Below are 18,310 nucleotides of genomic sequence, written 5' to 3'. Positions count from 1 at the left end.
GACCAAGCATCTAGCAAGCGTCACTGCAAAATGGGAACGTGGGTTTAAGTCTACATGTATTTGGCAATTAAACTTTTGTTACTGGTTTTCTAACCACTTGAGATGCATATTGGGTACATGCAAGACACAGGTTCTGCAGACACCTTCACATTGAATGACCTTAGAGAAACTGAGGTAATTTTCAGTATGATTCTTTGATTCAGTTTAGGTTGACTGTCAGCTTTTTTCTAGCTGAAATAAAACAAATATTTTAACAGAATCATCTAGAATGTTACTTTTATAAAAGAAGGGCAGGAAAAAGAACTTTATAGGAGTCTGGTTACTATTTCTGTGCCAGGACATCTGCCAAGGCTAATTAGCCAGGAATACCTCTGTACTAACAAAAAAATACAAGAACACAAACATCTGAGCAGAGGGGAGGAAAGGAGCTAAAAGAATGGCATCACCACATCTCCTCATGGTAACACACAGCGTCCTAACATGAAACTATGATGACAGCAAATACCCAGTTACTTTCTCAGAGGAGAAGGCATTTACCCTCAACATACAGGAATTGTTTTATCTCCTTTTCTGTCTAAGGTTTTCAGAGCTCATGTGATGACTCTTGAGACCCTGGCCTCGAACTGGCTACCTGATTACTCACACACCCCCCTTTTGTTCCACACTCCAGTTTCTGAAACTGAAAGAAGGAGGGAGGACTGCATGGCACGAGCACCATTTGGAGAACTGTACTTGGAGAAACACAGCTTAAGAGCTTCGCAAGTTACTGTTCAGCCTCCAGAAGTTTCTTATCTGGATTATACCTTCAGACAGCCCCAGCCTGGTAACTCAGGCAGCATAATAAATAAGGCTTGTAAGACTGGTCTTGAAGTGTAACACAGCAAAGCTCAGCCTTCAGGCTATTCAGCTAAGCCAGTTTCTGTGTGTGCGCATGTGAGCAGAACACTGAAACTGAAAAAACCCAACTATAGTTAAGGAAAAGGTTTTCTTGTCCTCTAAAAGTACTTGCAGCAAAATAACCAATCTTGGGATCCTTATATACAACCATGTCAACTTTGGAAATTAACATGTAGAAACAGAAACTGGAAAGAAAGAACTTTCTCATCTTCCAAGAAAACAATGGAATTTACTCAACCTACTAGCATCTATCCCCACAAACAGGAAAAAACATGCAGCTGTTAAGCAGAGCAAGAACCTTCTAAGCTACAGAAATATTCTTGTATGAGCATGATTAAAACTCATCCAGAACCAAATTGATTTAGGACTTACAGAGATAAGAAAACACTAATTAAACACAGGTTGGCCAACATGTTTTGAAACATCATTTAGCATTTAATGCAGACCAAGTAAGTGATGTTTAAAAATATCTTAGCTGACTGTGGTTAATTCTGCTTGGGAGTCTTTGCCTAAAGGTTTGTCTTGACTAGAATTTGAAGGTGCAAGTTACAACATGCTGCTGGCTTTCTAAAGCTCCAGTGCACACAAGGCAGCAAGCGTTTCTAATGTGAGCAGGCCAGTCAAGTTAGGCTTTTAACTTGCTACCACATAAGAAACCTACCCCTTGCATTTTTTTCATTAACATTTTACCTCTTGGAATTCAGGCTGGATCAACTGAGGAAATCACCTCCTGCAGCTGTTCAAATATTCAGAGCTGGTAGATCAATGAAGGGCACTCATTGGCTTCCAACCCCGTGTCATATGGCTCTTTTTGAGGAACCAACAGCTGGTATCTACACTGGCTGCCTTTGTAAAAAAGCAGCTGGACAAAGCCTGTTCCTCAGACTCTGCTGGTGGGGCTGAATGGACAGATAGGGGGTGTGGAGGTTCCAGTTGTGGGTTTCTCTGGGTCTGGATTGAAGGCGCCTGAGAGGGTAGTTCATGTTTATTATTTCTCATCAGTAAAACAGTCCCACTCTTACTCTGAGTTCTGCAGCTTTTCATTACAAGGCACAAAATGGCCAACACTCTTTTGTTCCAAGGGTTTTTAAGACTAAGCTATCCAATTAAGAACTGACACCCAGATTATTTCCCCTTTTAACCCAATAACTGATCCCACAGAGCCCCAGTGCAGATTTTTCTGCCCAATTACAAAATGCCACCCAAACCCATGGAGAAGGAGGAAGAAGCAGCATGAAGAAGAAACCCAGGAGGACACCCTGTACCCTCTATCTTGCTTCCATCCACAACATACTAAAAATCCCAAAACCTAGATTTCTCAGCGAGTGATACACCTACACTACTCTCTTTAATCTATTTCACACTTCTGTGCATTCGACTCTATCTTGAAGTCTAGGAAACTTTCTCCATGAATGAGGGTCAAAGTCAGTGCTCCCCTGCGGGGTCAGGACATCCCACAGCACACAGAGAAATATTCCCAGTGCCCTGTGTTTCCTACAATGGGGCAGTAATGCCTCCACTTGTGCCAGCCTGTTTTACAAGAGGATGTTTAACCACAGTTTTAATTACATGTGAGCTAACACAAGGCATCAGGACAATATGAAGATTCATTCTTACCTTTTCTACTCAAAGCAAGTCCTTCACCTCCAGTTTCTAACTATAAACCTTGGGATTTCTCACATACATGAAGGAGAAAAGAATGGGACCATCTCATCAACATTCACACACTACCTTGAAAATACTGCTCTTGAAAGACCTAGCACTGAAAGACAAGGCAAGCTTTTCCATCAAGCGTTCCACAGCCAGGTGAGAAAAGACACAGCATCTTAAACTAACAGCCCAACCTAGGCATAGCTCCAAGACATGTCTTACTCATAAACCCCAGGTAGATAAAGACACGATACTCCCTCTCTCCCTGTCCAAGGATGGTACCACTTGGTGCTGACTGAGAAATTAGGAGGAAGGGTTGCATCTAAATTACACACTGAAACAGATACTACAAAAACAAGCAGCTGTGGCATTTCAGCCAGGTGGTCATCTTCAGCTGCAGTCAAGAGGAAAAATAACTCTAAACATCTCCCTAGCAAATACTTCCTGATTACAACCTTATGGTAAAAACCCACCTCATTTTCACTGCTAGTATACATTTTAATTATTCTTCATGTTCCTAAAATATACTTTGTCAACTAAAAGCCATGAACAGAGACTCTGGAGATATTTAAGCAAGACCTCTTAAGACTTGTAATAAACATGGATATAATTAAATATAGCAAATACTCAGTCACACTATTTATTTTCTTGCAAAAATTAGTTGCATGTGTGTGGTCTCTTGTTCACTGTTTATTCGTTTCTCAGAAAGCAGATTAGCATTGTGTTTCAGCAAAGAGAAGACTTTTACTGAGCTAACTCTTCCTTTTATTACTTACTTCCTCAACTATTTTCAACCAGCTATTAAATAAGAAAGTTTTGCCCTTGCCTGATAAAGCAAACTGTATCTGAAGGTGGCATCACAGGAGAGAGACTACTGCATATCATGTATGAACAAAAAACAAAAACACAACAGATCTTGGTATCAGTACACATCTGGAAGCTGACTGAGCCCTGCTGTCTGTTGGTGCTTTCAGGAAGGATTACTTTCCTTGCAGCATGTGATATGGTTTTTATACCCAATAGTCCAAGAGTTGAAAGCACTCTCCTCCCTGACCCCTGCAGGAGAAGGTCAGGGCCCTGCCCAAGGCTGACTGGCTGGGATATTACCTGTGTCCCCTTTGGACAATCACATCCTTCTGTCACAAGTAACCCACAGACCGACATGGAACGGATTGTAGTCATCTGCTTCTCACATGGACTAGCAGCCACACAGTTAAAAGCTGATCATCTGAGTCTTGCCTATGAGTACAGGGCAAACAAGATCACAACATTCTGGAAATCAAAACAAAGCTTTAAAGGTCATTAAGTTAAAGATACTTCTGCATTATTAGAGTGGTTCAAGTTTCTGAAGACAAACTAGAAAACTGGCCAAGAATAAAAATAATTTTAATTTTGCCTTCCTCAATAAGATACTGCCTTTTTAATTAATCTAGCAGATCATTCACAAATAAAGTGTAAAATCCTTCAAACTACTTTAGATAACTTTACATATTGGAAGGGACTGCCACCTTTTAAAAAGGCCATCAAAACATAACACAACCTAGATATTCTAGTTAAAAATTCACACTGGAAAATGGTTTCTACTTTCTAAAAACACTGCATTATCTAGTTATATTTTCCTCTTCTAGCTTTCTATAAATACATCAGGAGTGGTTAGAAAACCCTGGCCGAGTTCTTCAAGAATTTTTAGTTTCCATATCATGTTTAAGGCTCCAGCATGTTTATGTTAGCATTTTCTGAAGAATACACATCATTAACTGCTCAGGCAAAACCTTTGGTGGTCTGCTTCTCCCTGACTCTGACCATTGCCATTCCAATAGTTTGCAAATTACTTCCAGATGGGTATCAGTTACGCATACAAGGAGAATTTGTGTAACATTTATAAACAATGCTCAGTCCTACTGCCATCTGGTGAGTGTGCTATGTGGGGACACGCATGACAAGCCTGTGAATGGGGCACGTGGAGCACTCAACCCAACAGGCACATTCTGCCCCTGCACAAGGCAAAACCCCTTGGCTTGTACCTGTGATGGGAGTAATGCGTCCATAGCACATCACCTCGAAGTTACAAAATCCCAGATTGTTCTTGCAAATTTGATTCTTTGCTGGGGAGTCGGTTGCCTTAACGTGGCCATTTAGTGCCATTTCAGATGTCCTCTTCCGCCTGGCTCCAAAACTGCCATTCACAGGACCCACTGGCTTCCCATCTCTGTCAGACCTGTCAGTCTGTTGCAGGTGTCTTGGATAATCCAGAACATCCAAAACCAGCCTGGGATGCATAATTGAAGCATCAGAGTTGCTTCCTCTTTGGTGATACAGAAGGTACTTCTGAATTGAGCAGCCAGCTTTTCCACGTCTGGTGCTCTGCTTCTTCCACTAGTGTTCTTTTTAGGATTTAGAAAATGATCCACTGAAGCCTCAGCAGATTACCAAATAATTTCATTGAAGAAATGACAACCCACATTTCAAATGGCTCCTAGTGAACATTTTAATCTCATCCTCTCCATACATGTAACTCAGTTGCCTAAATAATACATTCTAATTGTCTCCTATTTCCATTCCATTAAATTCTATGATACTATTTTGCAACATTAATTAGCAAACTCTGCCAAGGGCTAATTGAACACAGCATTTGACAGTGGCAGGGTTATGGCATGGTATGAAGATAAAGGTGTCTGGGGCTGTCTCCTTGATGGAGACCCACTAGCCTGCATGTTGGTGTGGGCATTCCCATTAGTTTGTGGGATTTTCATTTTCTTTAGTGTAATTTGTGGGAGAATTTCTCAATGAAAAGTCACTTTTAGCACACATTCCAACACCACTTTAAGTCTTTTTCTTTAAATCACTTTTCTTTGGCATGGACACTAACTCCCAGTTTTGCGTGCTGAAAAAGCAACTTTGCTAGGGCCTGGCAGTCAGAATTTGGATCTGTTCAGCTACAAATAAAAGCCAGGAAGAAACTCGACAATCATAGATAGGAAAAACTGTGGTTGTACAGAAGGAAGTATGAGAGTTCAGTTGCGCCTGCTCATAACCAGCAAAAATAAAGAATGAAATATTTTTGTACCCTGTCCCATAGAGAAAAGGGAACAGGGAGAACAAAGCAGAAACATGTCATATCTGCTGCTGGTCATTTCTATTAATGAGGAAAGCTGTTTTGTTTGAACTTACTTCATTGTACTCCCATTTAAGAAACAAGGGAATCTGGAATTTTGTTTTTGTTTTGGGGTTTTTTTCCCCCAGAAGTTACTTTAACACATTAAGTAAGCATGCTAAGAATGATTTAAAGCTTCTTGGTGTTCACACATGATTCTGAGCTTAATGTTAACCTATTTTTTTTTTCAAACTGAAAACCTGGAATTTAGGGGGACAATGAGGTACATGTAGGAAATGGCTCTTAGGCAATAAGCCCAACAGACGATGGCTGAAGGCTCTGCCCTTCCTTTTTATTTCCTGACACACCCCAAGGTTTATGAAGTAACACAATAAAACCCACCCATTAGGTTTTATTGCTAAATTACTTATTGGGGAAAGAAAATGAAGTCTCCCACAGTCATCTAAATTGGAAAAACAGAATTGTTTGGGTTTTTCAACTTCTTGTGTGAAACATGCCTACAAAGAATTAAAATTTAAAAAGATGGTTACAGAACTAGTCTAACAAAACATACAGACATATAGAAGCACATATTATAAAGCACATATGGAATGTTTGCTAGTACATATTCTGAAGCCAACCAAGCCCTCCTAGGCCACTTTTTTTTTCCAGCTGACTACTCATGCCATAGGAGCCTTTCTTGAATTCTGTCAACTACACAAAAGCACCATCTGAAAACCTATTTCTCTTCATACAGCATTCTTGACTATATCACAGATAAAAATAATACCTTAAATCAGAGAGAATAAACCAGGATATGTTGAACATGAAATGAGATATGAGATATCACACACAATTTATCTGGCATAAATCAACTCAACTGCACTTCACGGTTGTACTGACCTGAGTCAAAATTATTTAAGAACCAGGTAAAATGGAGTTATTTTAAGTGCATTAGTAATGGCTGCTGCTACATTATCAGGATGTAAGAGAGACCAAAATTCTAAGGAGAGGTGGAACACCTTATTAGAGTAACTAGTGAGGCAGAAGTGCAAAGAAGCAACCTTCAGGAACCCAAATCTTTCTTCAGAAGCAAGCAATCTATCTCTTATCAATTTCTCAGTATCTTTGTTCCAGTGAGGTGCAGTGGAACTGGAACAAAGATATAACAGATAACCAGAGTCAAAGGGTTCAGGGCTTTATCTGCAGTTTTGCTACAGGGTTCACTTATTCTTTTGCCCTCTACAAATGGTTTTCATTCTTTGCTTGCTTCCTCCTTGGCGAAGTCAGAAGAACACTTCCCTACCTCATAAGGGTGGTGCCTTTGGGAAAACAAGCAGCTCTTTCCCTAAGGTGATTTACTGAAAAACCTCTCAATGCAGCAGCATTCACAGTCCTAGTCTTGCCAAAGTCACAAATAGAGACAGCTTTAATTTGTACTTTAAATGCTCTTTAATAAAAGAAGTCCTACTTTGTCACTGAAAATATAGGAGAGGCAAAGCAAATTGCAGGGTGGTTGTCTTATCTATTGCTTAGTACTGAAAGTTCTCAAAGCTCTCTTGCACAGGTTGAACCATTACCCTCACCCCCTCTTCCCAGATAAGGAAACTCTAAGGCACACAGAAAGCACGTTTCACCTAACTACTTAAAACAGTAAATGAATGTCAAACCTGCCTCCCTGTGTACTGACTCTGAAACCCAACCTAATTAAGGACAATGCTGTTGAAAGCATGCTTCAGCTTTGCAGAGGCATCTCAGACTTCCGCAAAATACTGAGCACATGAGGTCAAGGATTCAGAAATCCAAGTAGCAGTAAAGTAAAACATAAAAAAAGAAAGCTAAAATAAGAGTAGGACAAAAGGAAGGTGGAAAGTGGGGAAAAAAAATTCTGCCAGAGAAATTAGGAGAAAGAAGCCCTGTACCACAGAATTTCTGATGTAGGTCAGGATGGGCTTGTAAGCATTGCATCTGCAGCCTACAAGGACAGTGAAAGCCAGCTGCTCAGTAAATGAAGCAAGACCTATTTTATGGAACTTAGGCAACAGCTATACTGTAGCTCCTTCAGAAACAATGGTAATTACACAACTCTTGCGTTATCTTTGGATAACACTGTAATTAGTATGTGTCATCACTCCAGCCATGATTAAAATAATCACTACACAAAGTCCCTTGTAAGTAGCATTTACTGTCCTGGTTTCCAAACACGTACAAGATTATATTTTTAAAGTATAATTGCTTTTTCTGTTCACAGCTCAACTTAACAGTGTTCTCCACCCACCTTCCACTTTATACAGCCATATGATGTTGCAGCAAAACTTGAACATGTGTAGCATACTTACAGCTCTTCCAAGTAAGGAAAGTTCTTGAAGGCATCTTCTGGTAGTCTTGTGATGTTATTCATGCTGATATCTCTGGAAAAGAACAAATACAGATGTATTATTAACCAGGAAAGGATTTTTACACTTTATGAGAAGAATACAAAAAAGAAAGTCTCATCAGATAGTATGGTAACAGGAAAAAAAAACTACTCTAGTATCACACAGTAATATCTCTTTCCAGAAATTTACATGCTAAACTTTCAAGTCACTGTAATTTGAGAATCAGGTTGCAGCAAAGGCCTACAAAATGGGAAGTTGACAAAATAAAGTTTTCCAACACCTATAAACAAAAATAATTACTGTGAAACTACAGGGAAGGCACACATGGAAGAGGCTCTACAGTACTGTTATCGACAGTCCTAATTTTTACCAACTTACACTGATATACAGTTTTAACTCAGATGATTAAGAATACTCTAAACCACAAGCGTATGAAAAAAAAAAGTATTGTGACCACCCACCATGCAAATTTTCATCCCACAGTGTCTTTAAAAAAAATAATACATGCTTTAGGACTTAATAAATAGCTTCTGGCAAACAACGCTTCTGGAACAACTGGCAAGAATAGCAGAAACATGTCCTAGCTCTACCACAGTCTTTTTTTGTTTTCTTTTGTTTTCCTTCTACAAAACCTATAAAGTCCTCGAGGTAATAGTTTTAAGCAGATTTCATTCTCAGTCTATAAGCAGAGGGAAGCTGGCAGCAAGTGCTTACATGACAGGTATGCGGACCTGCTCAGCTTTTTTCTGTACAAAGCAGCAGTAAGTGGCAAACTTGGTGCTCACCTCACTTCACACCTACACAATGATCACAGATAATCCAGTCCTAAAGCAAGTTATTACTCAATGTGAATAAAAGCAGCATGATAACAATTTGGTTTGATAATTAAACTAACTGTGTAACAATTCATGACATAATCCAAGTTCTTACTTTCCACTCGGTTGCTGGTTTGGGTTTTTTCCGTATGTAGTTAATAAGCAATTCAGTAACACTTGTCAGTAGAACCTTCCCTGCTAGATGTCTTCTAGTGCCTACATGCCACCTGTACACAATGCAGATAAAAAATAAACAAACAAAGCCAAACTTTCCTTTTATCTCACTAATGGCCAACAAGTACCACTGAAGCTCCTCCCTGACATTAACAAGTAACTGGCAGCTGATCTGCTGCAGCACCTGTGCAGCAGAGACCCTCAGGTGCTGCAAGTGTGAAAACTGCCCTCTTACACTAAATCCAGAGACAGCCATTCCTGTAAAACTGCCCTCTTACACTAAATCCAGAGACAGCCATTCCTGTAAAACTGCACTCACACTAAATCCAGAGACAGCCATTTCTGTAAAACTGCCCTCTTACACTAAATCTAGAGGCAAGTATTTCTCTAAAATAAATGTTAATGAAATAGTAGTCCAAAACCTTAATTTCTCACTTCCCAGCATAAACTAAGAGAGTTGCTCCTCAGCAGCTGCTAATAGTACACTAACCTAACTCAAGAGCAGTGACATCAAAATAAGGTTCAGCACATACAAAACAAACCCAACTGTGATAAGAGCCAAAACAAATCCACTATGGTAGAAAAGCCTCCTTCACCAAGCTCCAGAAGGAGCTGAACTGCAGATGCTTCATCCCCAGACTCAACAGCCCACATGCATTAAGCCGTGTTTTGTGCCTTGGCAGCAGCCTGGTCACGGTAAAAAAATGTTGCTGTTGAGGATGTTTTTCTTCTTGTGCAGGAAAGTAAATAAATGTATCAGGTACATGACCTGTCATCTGTCTGCTCCATGGGAGACTGCAACATCTATTCTCACTAATTTTTCAAATTCTCATAAAGATGCACATTTCACACATCCAGGCTTGTCCTCTCCTTTTTAGAGGACTGCAAATCCACTTCTGTTATCAACTGGGAAGCATTTATGAATAGGGCAGAAGAGTAAGAAGAGAGTGGAGACCCTAATCTTAAGAACAGTAACCTGTGTAAGAAAATCCCAACTCTGAACAAACAGTCCTGGTGATATAAAACCCTGCACCACAATAAACAAAGGTAGTAGAAATAAGCCAACAGCACATAGCATCAGAAATAACTGTATGAATGCTTATGCATCACTTTGGCAAAGATTGTGGCTGCACACACATTTGTGGCACTGCACGGTTGCTCTTTGACAGCTGAGGCAATGAAATAACATCCACCAGAAAGCAAAGGTCTTGAAATTTCCAGAGCTGTAAATGCCAAGTTTGAGAAGTGCCCTATGCAATCCTAAACAAAGTCAATGGAAACCATGCAGACACACAGAATGGTTGACATCCAAATTCAAAGCAATTTTGGCTTTCTCTGGGATCTGAAATTAACTAAAAATGTTTTTTCCCCAGTAGGTTCAAGGATTAGCCTCTACAATTTAATTGGGGAAGTAGATTCTTTGGATGTAAGCATGAAACAGATCACCTTAATAATGAGAACCATCATCAATATTCTCAAATTCTGCTGAAGTCTATTTTCAGTGAAGCTGAATTTGTAAAAAATCCAGACAGAAATATCAACTGTGATTGTCTTTATCACATGAATCTTCAGGAACTGCTTATCATGATGCCGTGCTAAAAAGCTGAAATTTTTACTAAGTTTCTGCATTTGCTTTCATTACATGTTATAGTAATTCTTACTAAATAAATAAGTTAATCATTATACCACTGATTTGCAAACTTTGGGGAATATCCAAGCACCAGCTCTGAAAGTCTCCTAATGAACACCATACAAGTCTTAAAACAATTCTTGTTAATGAAGAACATTATGTAAGAGCAGCTTTGCTGATATATATAATTTTTTTTCTTTTTCTTTTCATTTCACTCTATAGAATCTCCTCAAGGAATGAGTTTATAAGCACTATACATTGGTAATAAAATATTAAGTAGTTCATGACCAAGAATTTTCAAACAATATTAGGAACACCCATGACACTAAAATTAGATTACTTAATAACTAGTCTCTACAAAGTTTACCTAGTTAATTTGGGAAGATACTCTTGATAACACATAATTAATAGAAGAATTGCAACAAAAATGGTGAAGCACAATATAGCAAAATAATGACAAATAATCCCCAAAACCACAGTCCAAAACAAAAAATAGCCCTTGCTAAGTTTTTACTGCTTGCATTTTTGAAATAGTCATTTTACTACTCCTAAACTTTAAAAAAAAAAAAAATGGATCAGTCTATGCAGTATCAAGAAGGCTGTCTATTTAATAAACATAAATATTAGTATGTCCCTTGACATGTCAAAGAAATCTCCACTGAGAAGCTGTCATACCACACCTATTTCTCTACTAAAAATCCCTTGGGAATATAAACCCAAAAATCATTTAGAGTGCTAATATATAAAAAAAGTTCTTTAGAATGAATAAAAGAACATTAATAGTACTATCCCAACCCCTAGCAGTGTTCTTGGGAATGATGCTATCACAGAACAGAAGGATCATGCCAGCAGTTGCCTAAAGCCCCTTTTCAGCAGGTCTAGGCTAGAAAAACCTACTATGGATTGGGTTACTACACCCAGATCTAAGTCCCCTAAAAGCAGCACAACACAAATCTTTGAATTGCCACCAAACACACAGAACTCCCAGCAAATAAGACACTAAAATCTCCATACATTTGCCCTAAATTTTATTGGTGAACTCTAGTTCAGACTCTGTATCTAAAAGGCTTGTCACCGTTTTCTTGTTCTTCCAACAAGTCCCCAGTATGGTCTGAGAGCCCAGCAAACTACACCTCTGACTTAAAATTAGGTTCAGACCCACATTTATGCTTGGGACAGACAGAAATATCAACTGTGATTGTCTTCATCACATGAATCTTCAGGGACGGCTTATCATGATGCCTTGCTAAAAAGCTGAAATTTTTACTAAGTTCCTTTTCCCCAGAAAGTGCAAAAGAGACACAACGGCTCTAAGAGAGTTAAGATGATGGTACTACCATGGTTTACACTTCAGATTCGTCAGGAAAAAGGAGAACCCTAGGCAGACCTGCACCTTTCACCAGGTAGTCATTAACTGGGTTTATCTGTACTAAAGAGCCAGGCTAACTCTTCACTCACTGACCAACATTACCAAGGCAGTGGTGGCAGATGCCCCATTCCTGGAAACACTGGAGGGCATGATGTGGCCAAGAAGCTGGCACTGAAACTGAAAGGATGGCCAAGAAGCTGGCATTGAAACTAAAATATGAGCTGCCAAAGGTGGTAACCTCTTTAGCAAGAGGCTGCATCTCAGGGGATAACATGAATCACAGCCTTATATTTACAGTTAGTGTCCATTTCAGGGAGGAGAGATGTAACACAAAAAATAAACACAGTTGCCCTCCCTCCTACAGTGCCAGAGCTGCAGTTCTGAATTATAAATGAGGCTTCTTACACTCCAACAGAAGCCTCTGTCCTTCTTCCAAGAAGGTACTACAGCAAAGAATAAAACTAACTAAAATAGTAGCTTGTAGCTGTGAATGTTCTTTCACCATCCCAGGTAATACAGAGATTAATTTTTACAGGCAAATGGTGAAAAGTCAAGCCAAGGTACTCCAGCACTCATTTGCTGTCTCCAGCCTGCTCAGGTAGATCCTTCCAGTTTATTCTGACAACTACTTGAATATTCACTTCCAGCTGAGTTTAGCAGAGTTTCCTGCTTTCACCTAACACAGAAACACTTTAAAGACATTAAAAATACTTATACTAACTAGCAATCATAGTAAAAGCAATAAAACTCTCCCTCTGCTGAAAACAGGCATCAAAGGATGTCTCTGTGTTCTTGTGAATATAAAACTGTTGGGTTTTCCCCATTTAAAGCTGTTGTGTCCGTTTTCATTGGAAGAGGAAAGTAGCTTTGCTAGACACAGTAAAAAACACAATCTTATCTTGCATAATGTCAGATATTGAATCACTCAACCAACAGTGGAGACTTCAAAACTGAACTAGAAAACATAACACACTTAAACTTTTTAATAGACTCCTTCTGTAAGAATTACAGTTCCTGATGTGAGGGCTTAGTAACTTGGATTTTTTTTCCCCAAGGATTGTTGATTTTACCACTAACCAAAGTCAAACATCCCCAGGCTTCAGAATGAGCAGAAATACTTTGTCTCTTGGATGGCAACTTACTGATTCTCTCATATTTTAAAACCAGAAACTCTTATCTTTAAATAGTGGCTTCAATCACTGCTTTCATAAGTGGCATCAGACAAAAGAGCCTTAGATGCAATACACAGCAAATCCCAGTGTCTCCTGCAGGTGCAAGCACAGGTAGCCTTCTCTGTCATTTAAAAGCACTGCCTCTGCCAGAAAGGAGCCTGAGCCCTGTTAGATTTCTCTCTTACACTAACTGCCTAAGTATGATTCTGGCTGGAAAGAACAATGACTAGAGATGATGGACAGGGAGGAGGGGACAAAATCCTGGCACGAGAAGAAAAGCTGCAACAACAAAAAGGGACAACAAAACGGCAAGTACAGACTTCCTGTAGGACAGAGAAGACAACAAAATGATAGATAAACTAGCCCAAGATATAAGCACAAAATAAAAGCAAGGGACCCAAAATAACTGATGGGTATTGAAAAGGAAAACAATGCCAGTCTCTGTGAACTGAGGGACATTTAGCTGCAACAGTCTTCTTTTTTTTTAAAGACAATACCTACCACTCCTAACTGCATCTCCCCCAAATGTGCACACATCTTAGGGAAAGAAACTTTCTGCACAGCTGTGTTCTGCTGACATGTCTCCTAAAACCCACGGAGATGCCAGTGTTACACTTTCTGTCCTAGCTCACACTCTCCTCCCTCAACACTTGGATCTGCACCAAACTGGGGGCACACACACCTTCCCACCACATCCATGCACTGCATGCTAATGACCTAAAACACTCTGCTTTGTAAAAAAGGTCTTAAGCCAAACCATGAAACACCTAGCTACAGAAAAGCAAAATTAAATCTCAGCAAAACCAATTTGAGATTGGCTGTTTAAAACAAACAAGATCAAAATACATCCCTGCGCTTCCCAGCACTTTATATTAATAGGTACCTACTTTTTGACTTTTTGATTCTGACAAGTTTAGAAAAGAAGAGAGAAAGGGAAGGAGATAGAAAAAGAGAGGGGAGCGTTGGTTGAAGGAAAGAAGATCATGTTTCAACAAGGCACCTTTAAATTCCTTTAAAATGCTGCCTCTGAGCAAGCTTAACCTGTTTGTTGATAGATAATAGCATGTAATACTGTAGGCTCCATTCAGTCTTTTCCAATGTCTGGGCCGTCTGCCACTGAGTTATTTAATTATAACACGTAGAAAATTACTTAGGCAGAACTATCTATATTTGAATAAAGCCCTCCTACCTACTTGTACAAAAACATTAGGTAATAGGTCTTAATCTTATATAAAATTCCCCAGGTAGTAACCATGATCCAGTTTCAGCAGTAGGAAAAGCTGAGGCTGTTAATATTTTTAGCAACTACATTAAATAAGCCGGATATTGCAAACGCATCTCAACATGATGCTGGGAAGCACCCAGCAGCAACCAGCCATCCTTTCCCATTTGGACCATTGATAACATAGATCATGACCTGATTACAGTAACACTGGTGAGGATAAAGACAAAGTGATGTAGATACAAGCTCTCCACCAGTTATCAGAAACAAACAAAAATCAACAAAAACCCCACAAAGAAACAAACAAAAAGGACCCATTATACAGCTGCATGGCAATGGTCAGTACTTCAAGTTTTGTCCAGGTGTTAAAGTGTGTCTCTGTTAACCAGGAGAACTTCCTGGTGTTGTGGCAGTGGGAGAGGCAGAGACACTGGAGACAAGATGAGTGGGCAGGGGGAGAAAAGAAATCAAACTCAAGCTGAGACTAATATTAAGTTGTACTGCAATGCTACAATCTTGAAGAAATACATTCAGTGCCCAGCTCCTTGTAGGAACACGTTCACACGATGAAAACCAATGTGATTTTCATCCAAATCACACCCCTCAGCAACCAGTCTCATGGGAGAGAAGGAACTGAATTACTACTCTGGTTTAGATCATCTCTCCCATTTAGCCAGTTCTTTCAGGATGGTGATAAAACTACTGAAGGGACAGAATAAATTAAGTCACATTAATACTGCCACATATCTTAATTGCATTCAGTATGTAATGAAAGCATGGAAAGCTTAGAGGATCGGCAAGAAATTTTCAATTCAATTAAAAAGAAACAAATTTGGTAGTAGAGTGTTGTTTTATTCTATCTTCCTGATGACAAGAAGCCAACAATTCTCTTCCAGAAGCAGTACCACATCACAACTACTGCTTGGAATGGTAACTGCCTGCACTATGAATCCAAAGAGCGCAGCTAAAATCCTGGGATACACATTACACACAGACATGCCAGCCCCAACAGTGAGAAATCATCAACAGAAAGAAAACAAATACCAGGCAAAGATGATGTTTACAGAGAGACACTTGGAAAGTGTTTGAGTTTGCAATGAAGTTTGAGTTCAAATTAAAGTTTAAATAACACGCTGAGAAATTAACTTCTTACCTTTTATCTACTACCTACATCTCTTACTGCAAGATAGTAGTATGGTAGTATAATACCTATACTATTACCTAACATTTCTGTGGTGAGAGGACCCCATTGTCAGACTGGCATTGTATTTAAAGTTTGCATTCTCTCTTATTTCTGACAGTCACAACTACCTGTGCCCATCTTCCAGTGGGAAGGGTCCACTGGGTATTCCAACAGCCAGAGCTCTGCAGTATTAGCCATCCTTCATCTCCAATGCTTACTGCCTGTCCCAATACATTTTTTCTTTTTGATACTTATCTACTGTTGCTTTTAACATGGACAAAGCTGTTAATGACAAAAGGGAAGATTTTAATTAATATAGATTTTTCTTCTTATTTTCCCATCTCTCCCCAACAATCTTAAGCATGCTTCTACTGCCTCTGACAAGATCACAAAGACCTCCAAAACTTAAAGGCACACAAACCTGTTCTGTGCTCACAGGCCATTCTGGAGTAACAGAAAGCCTATGAGACATGACATCATTTACAAGCATGCTTCATTTTCCAATTCTTCTAGGAAAAAACTCTTACAAGAAAGAAAATATCCAAATATTTAAAGCCTCAGTCAGTACCTGCAGTGAGTGGCTAAGTAAGATACAGGTTGCATTCCCACCCAGCAAATCCACTTGCCATTTCCTAAGTACCCGTGCTATCTCACTAATGAGCACCAGATCTTATCACCTGTTGTTTGTATTTCATGAGAAGCTGAGGGTCCTGCTCAACACATCAGTGGACTGGTGCTGTACAAATACACAGCTGGAGACACTCCTCACCTAGAAGGGTTTGCTGCCTATGAACAAACAGCAAGGCAAGGAAAACAAGTGTTCAGAGGTATGTGAAGTAAGCTGGAAAAAAAAGTCACCAACAGAGCCTGAAGTCCCCTCCAGCTGACCAAGGCTGCCCCCATGTTCTATGCCCAGCTACCATCTATCATGACCTTTCCAAAACCAATTAGTTAACTTTCTTCCCCTGGCCCTTTTGCTTGTCTAAGAGAAAAACAGGACAGGAGATTGTTCTGACAATTTCTTGTTGGCTAGATATGTAGGTTCTCTCCACTTGATAGCAGCAGAAAGAAGTTATGCAATGACTTATATGCAACATTTCCATTCACTTTTCTCTAACTGGAAACTAAGTGGCAGCACTTGACCTGACTTTTCATAATAATCAAACTTCGGAAATAAACAACTTCAAATCACCCACCACCCCTGGCTATTAAAGAAGATTTTGATTATCATAAATTTTAGTAAACAGTGGTACACAGAACACTTTAAAAACATGTATTAAAAAAAGGCAGCATATACGTCCTGTAGATTTCAGTAAGCTTTTAGCATTTTGCTGAAGCAGGACCTACAACGTTTTCACTGGCAACAACCTGCAAAACTTCAGGCAGGCCTGTTCCTGAAAGAGAAGTAAAATCTCCCTCTTTCTCCCTGTGCATCTCTAAGTTATTTCTCCTGCCTCCTCCTTCCCGTGTCACATCAACCTGTTGTTGGTTTTTTTCCTTCCAACATGGTGTTTTAGCTTTTTTTCAGACACAGTAACTAGCTCTAATGTATCCTATTCATGTGCCAGTCAAGCCATCATCAAGATCTTGGCGAGAACAATACCTGCATGCAAAGCCCTATTTTGAACTGGTATTTGAGTCACTTCGGGCCAGCCATTAAGCAATCACACATACAGTTAATGGCTCTTGTTGACACCTGGTAGGGAATTAAACTAGAAAAAAACTCCACTGCATTATTATGAAAGTGATCCCATCCTGGAATAGGAATATAGTGCAAGTTAACATGATCATCAGTTAATTTTTAAGAGACACACTTTGAGAGCAGATTACAGCCTAAAGGAAGGGCTTATTCTCAAGTGGTGGAGGGAACAAAATGTCTTTCAGTGCAGGAGTATTTCTTTTACACAGAGATTTACACAGTTAGAGATTATTTACACCAGAGAGTAAAATTATGCGTTGTTCACAGTTTCATAATTATTTACTCTATGGAATACAGAAATGACAGGGAATTGAGTACAAAAAAATCAAACCATATGACAGGCACACTAATCCAATCTGAGAGCAAATCTACACCAGGAAACTCCTCCTGTAGCTACAAGTATTCATCGCAAAATGTGAATAACCAGGGAGACCACAAAGAAGTCCATGGACAAAACTAGGTGGGAACTCACATCATGCACATCCCTAATTAGAACCAATCTGCATGTCCTGCTATCAGCCAAATTCCTGACAGGAAAGCTTTCAGCATGGTTACATCACAGCTACCCTCTGACTTGAGACCTTTTAAAAATAATTTATACAAAGTAAGATCATCTTAACTCAAAAAACATGCATCAAAAAACATACGCTACAACCATAATTTTTGCAAGACAACATTATTTGTAATTGCCAGTAAAGGAAAGCAGAAATATTTCTATTTCTTTTAACCCATAAGTCTCCACATATAGGGAAGAGAGGAACGCAGCAACAGGTTACACACTTAAGAATTCAACCAACTACACCCTGGCTGTATATTTCTGTGCTTTTTTTTTTTTTGGTAATCAGATGGTGTTAGCTGCCTTTTATGGAGCAGCTGACTCCTATGGTAGTAGGAGAGGAAAGTACTGAAGAAGACACTAAGAAAAAAATGTCGTGTGTAGCTCATGCCTGCAATAAAATCAACAACAGAAAACCTAAAGAAGTTTTATGGAAGGGTATTTGTTATGTTTTAAGTAAATAAAGTTTAA

General features: G+C 39.3%; 1 protein-coding gene across 5 annotated transcripts in view; it reads right to left on the bottom strand.

The window, feature by feature from the left end:
- The window catches only part of LGR4 (leucine rich repeat containing G protein-coupled receptor 4), a 102,574-nt gene that overhangs the window by 60,462 nt on the left and 23,802 nt on the right, over positions 1–18,310 (bottom strand). For all 5 annotated transcript variants that reach the window (XM_059848388.1, XM_059848385.1, XM_059848384.1 and 2 more), the window contains exon 2: positions 7,981–8,052. In XM_059848388.1, coding sequence (XP_059704371.1) covers positions 7,981–8,042 — 62 coding nt within the window. In that variant the 5' untranslated portion in view covers positions 8,043–8,052. The remainder of the gene's footprint in view (positions 1–7,980; positions 8,053–18,310) is intronic.

This window comes from Haemorhous mexicanus, chromosome 6 (genome assembly GCF_027477595.1).
Source record: "Haemorhous mexicanus isolate bHaeMex1 chromosome 6, bHaeMex1.pri, whole genome shotgun sequence".
Classification (NCBI taxonomy): domain Eukaryota; kingdom Metazoa; phylum Chordata; class Aves; order Passeriformes; family Fringillidae; genus Haemorhous; species Haemorhous mexicanus.
Note: the sequence above shows the minus strand (reverse complement) of the source record. Positions and strands in the feature narration are given on the sequence as shown.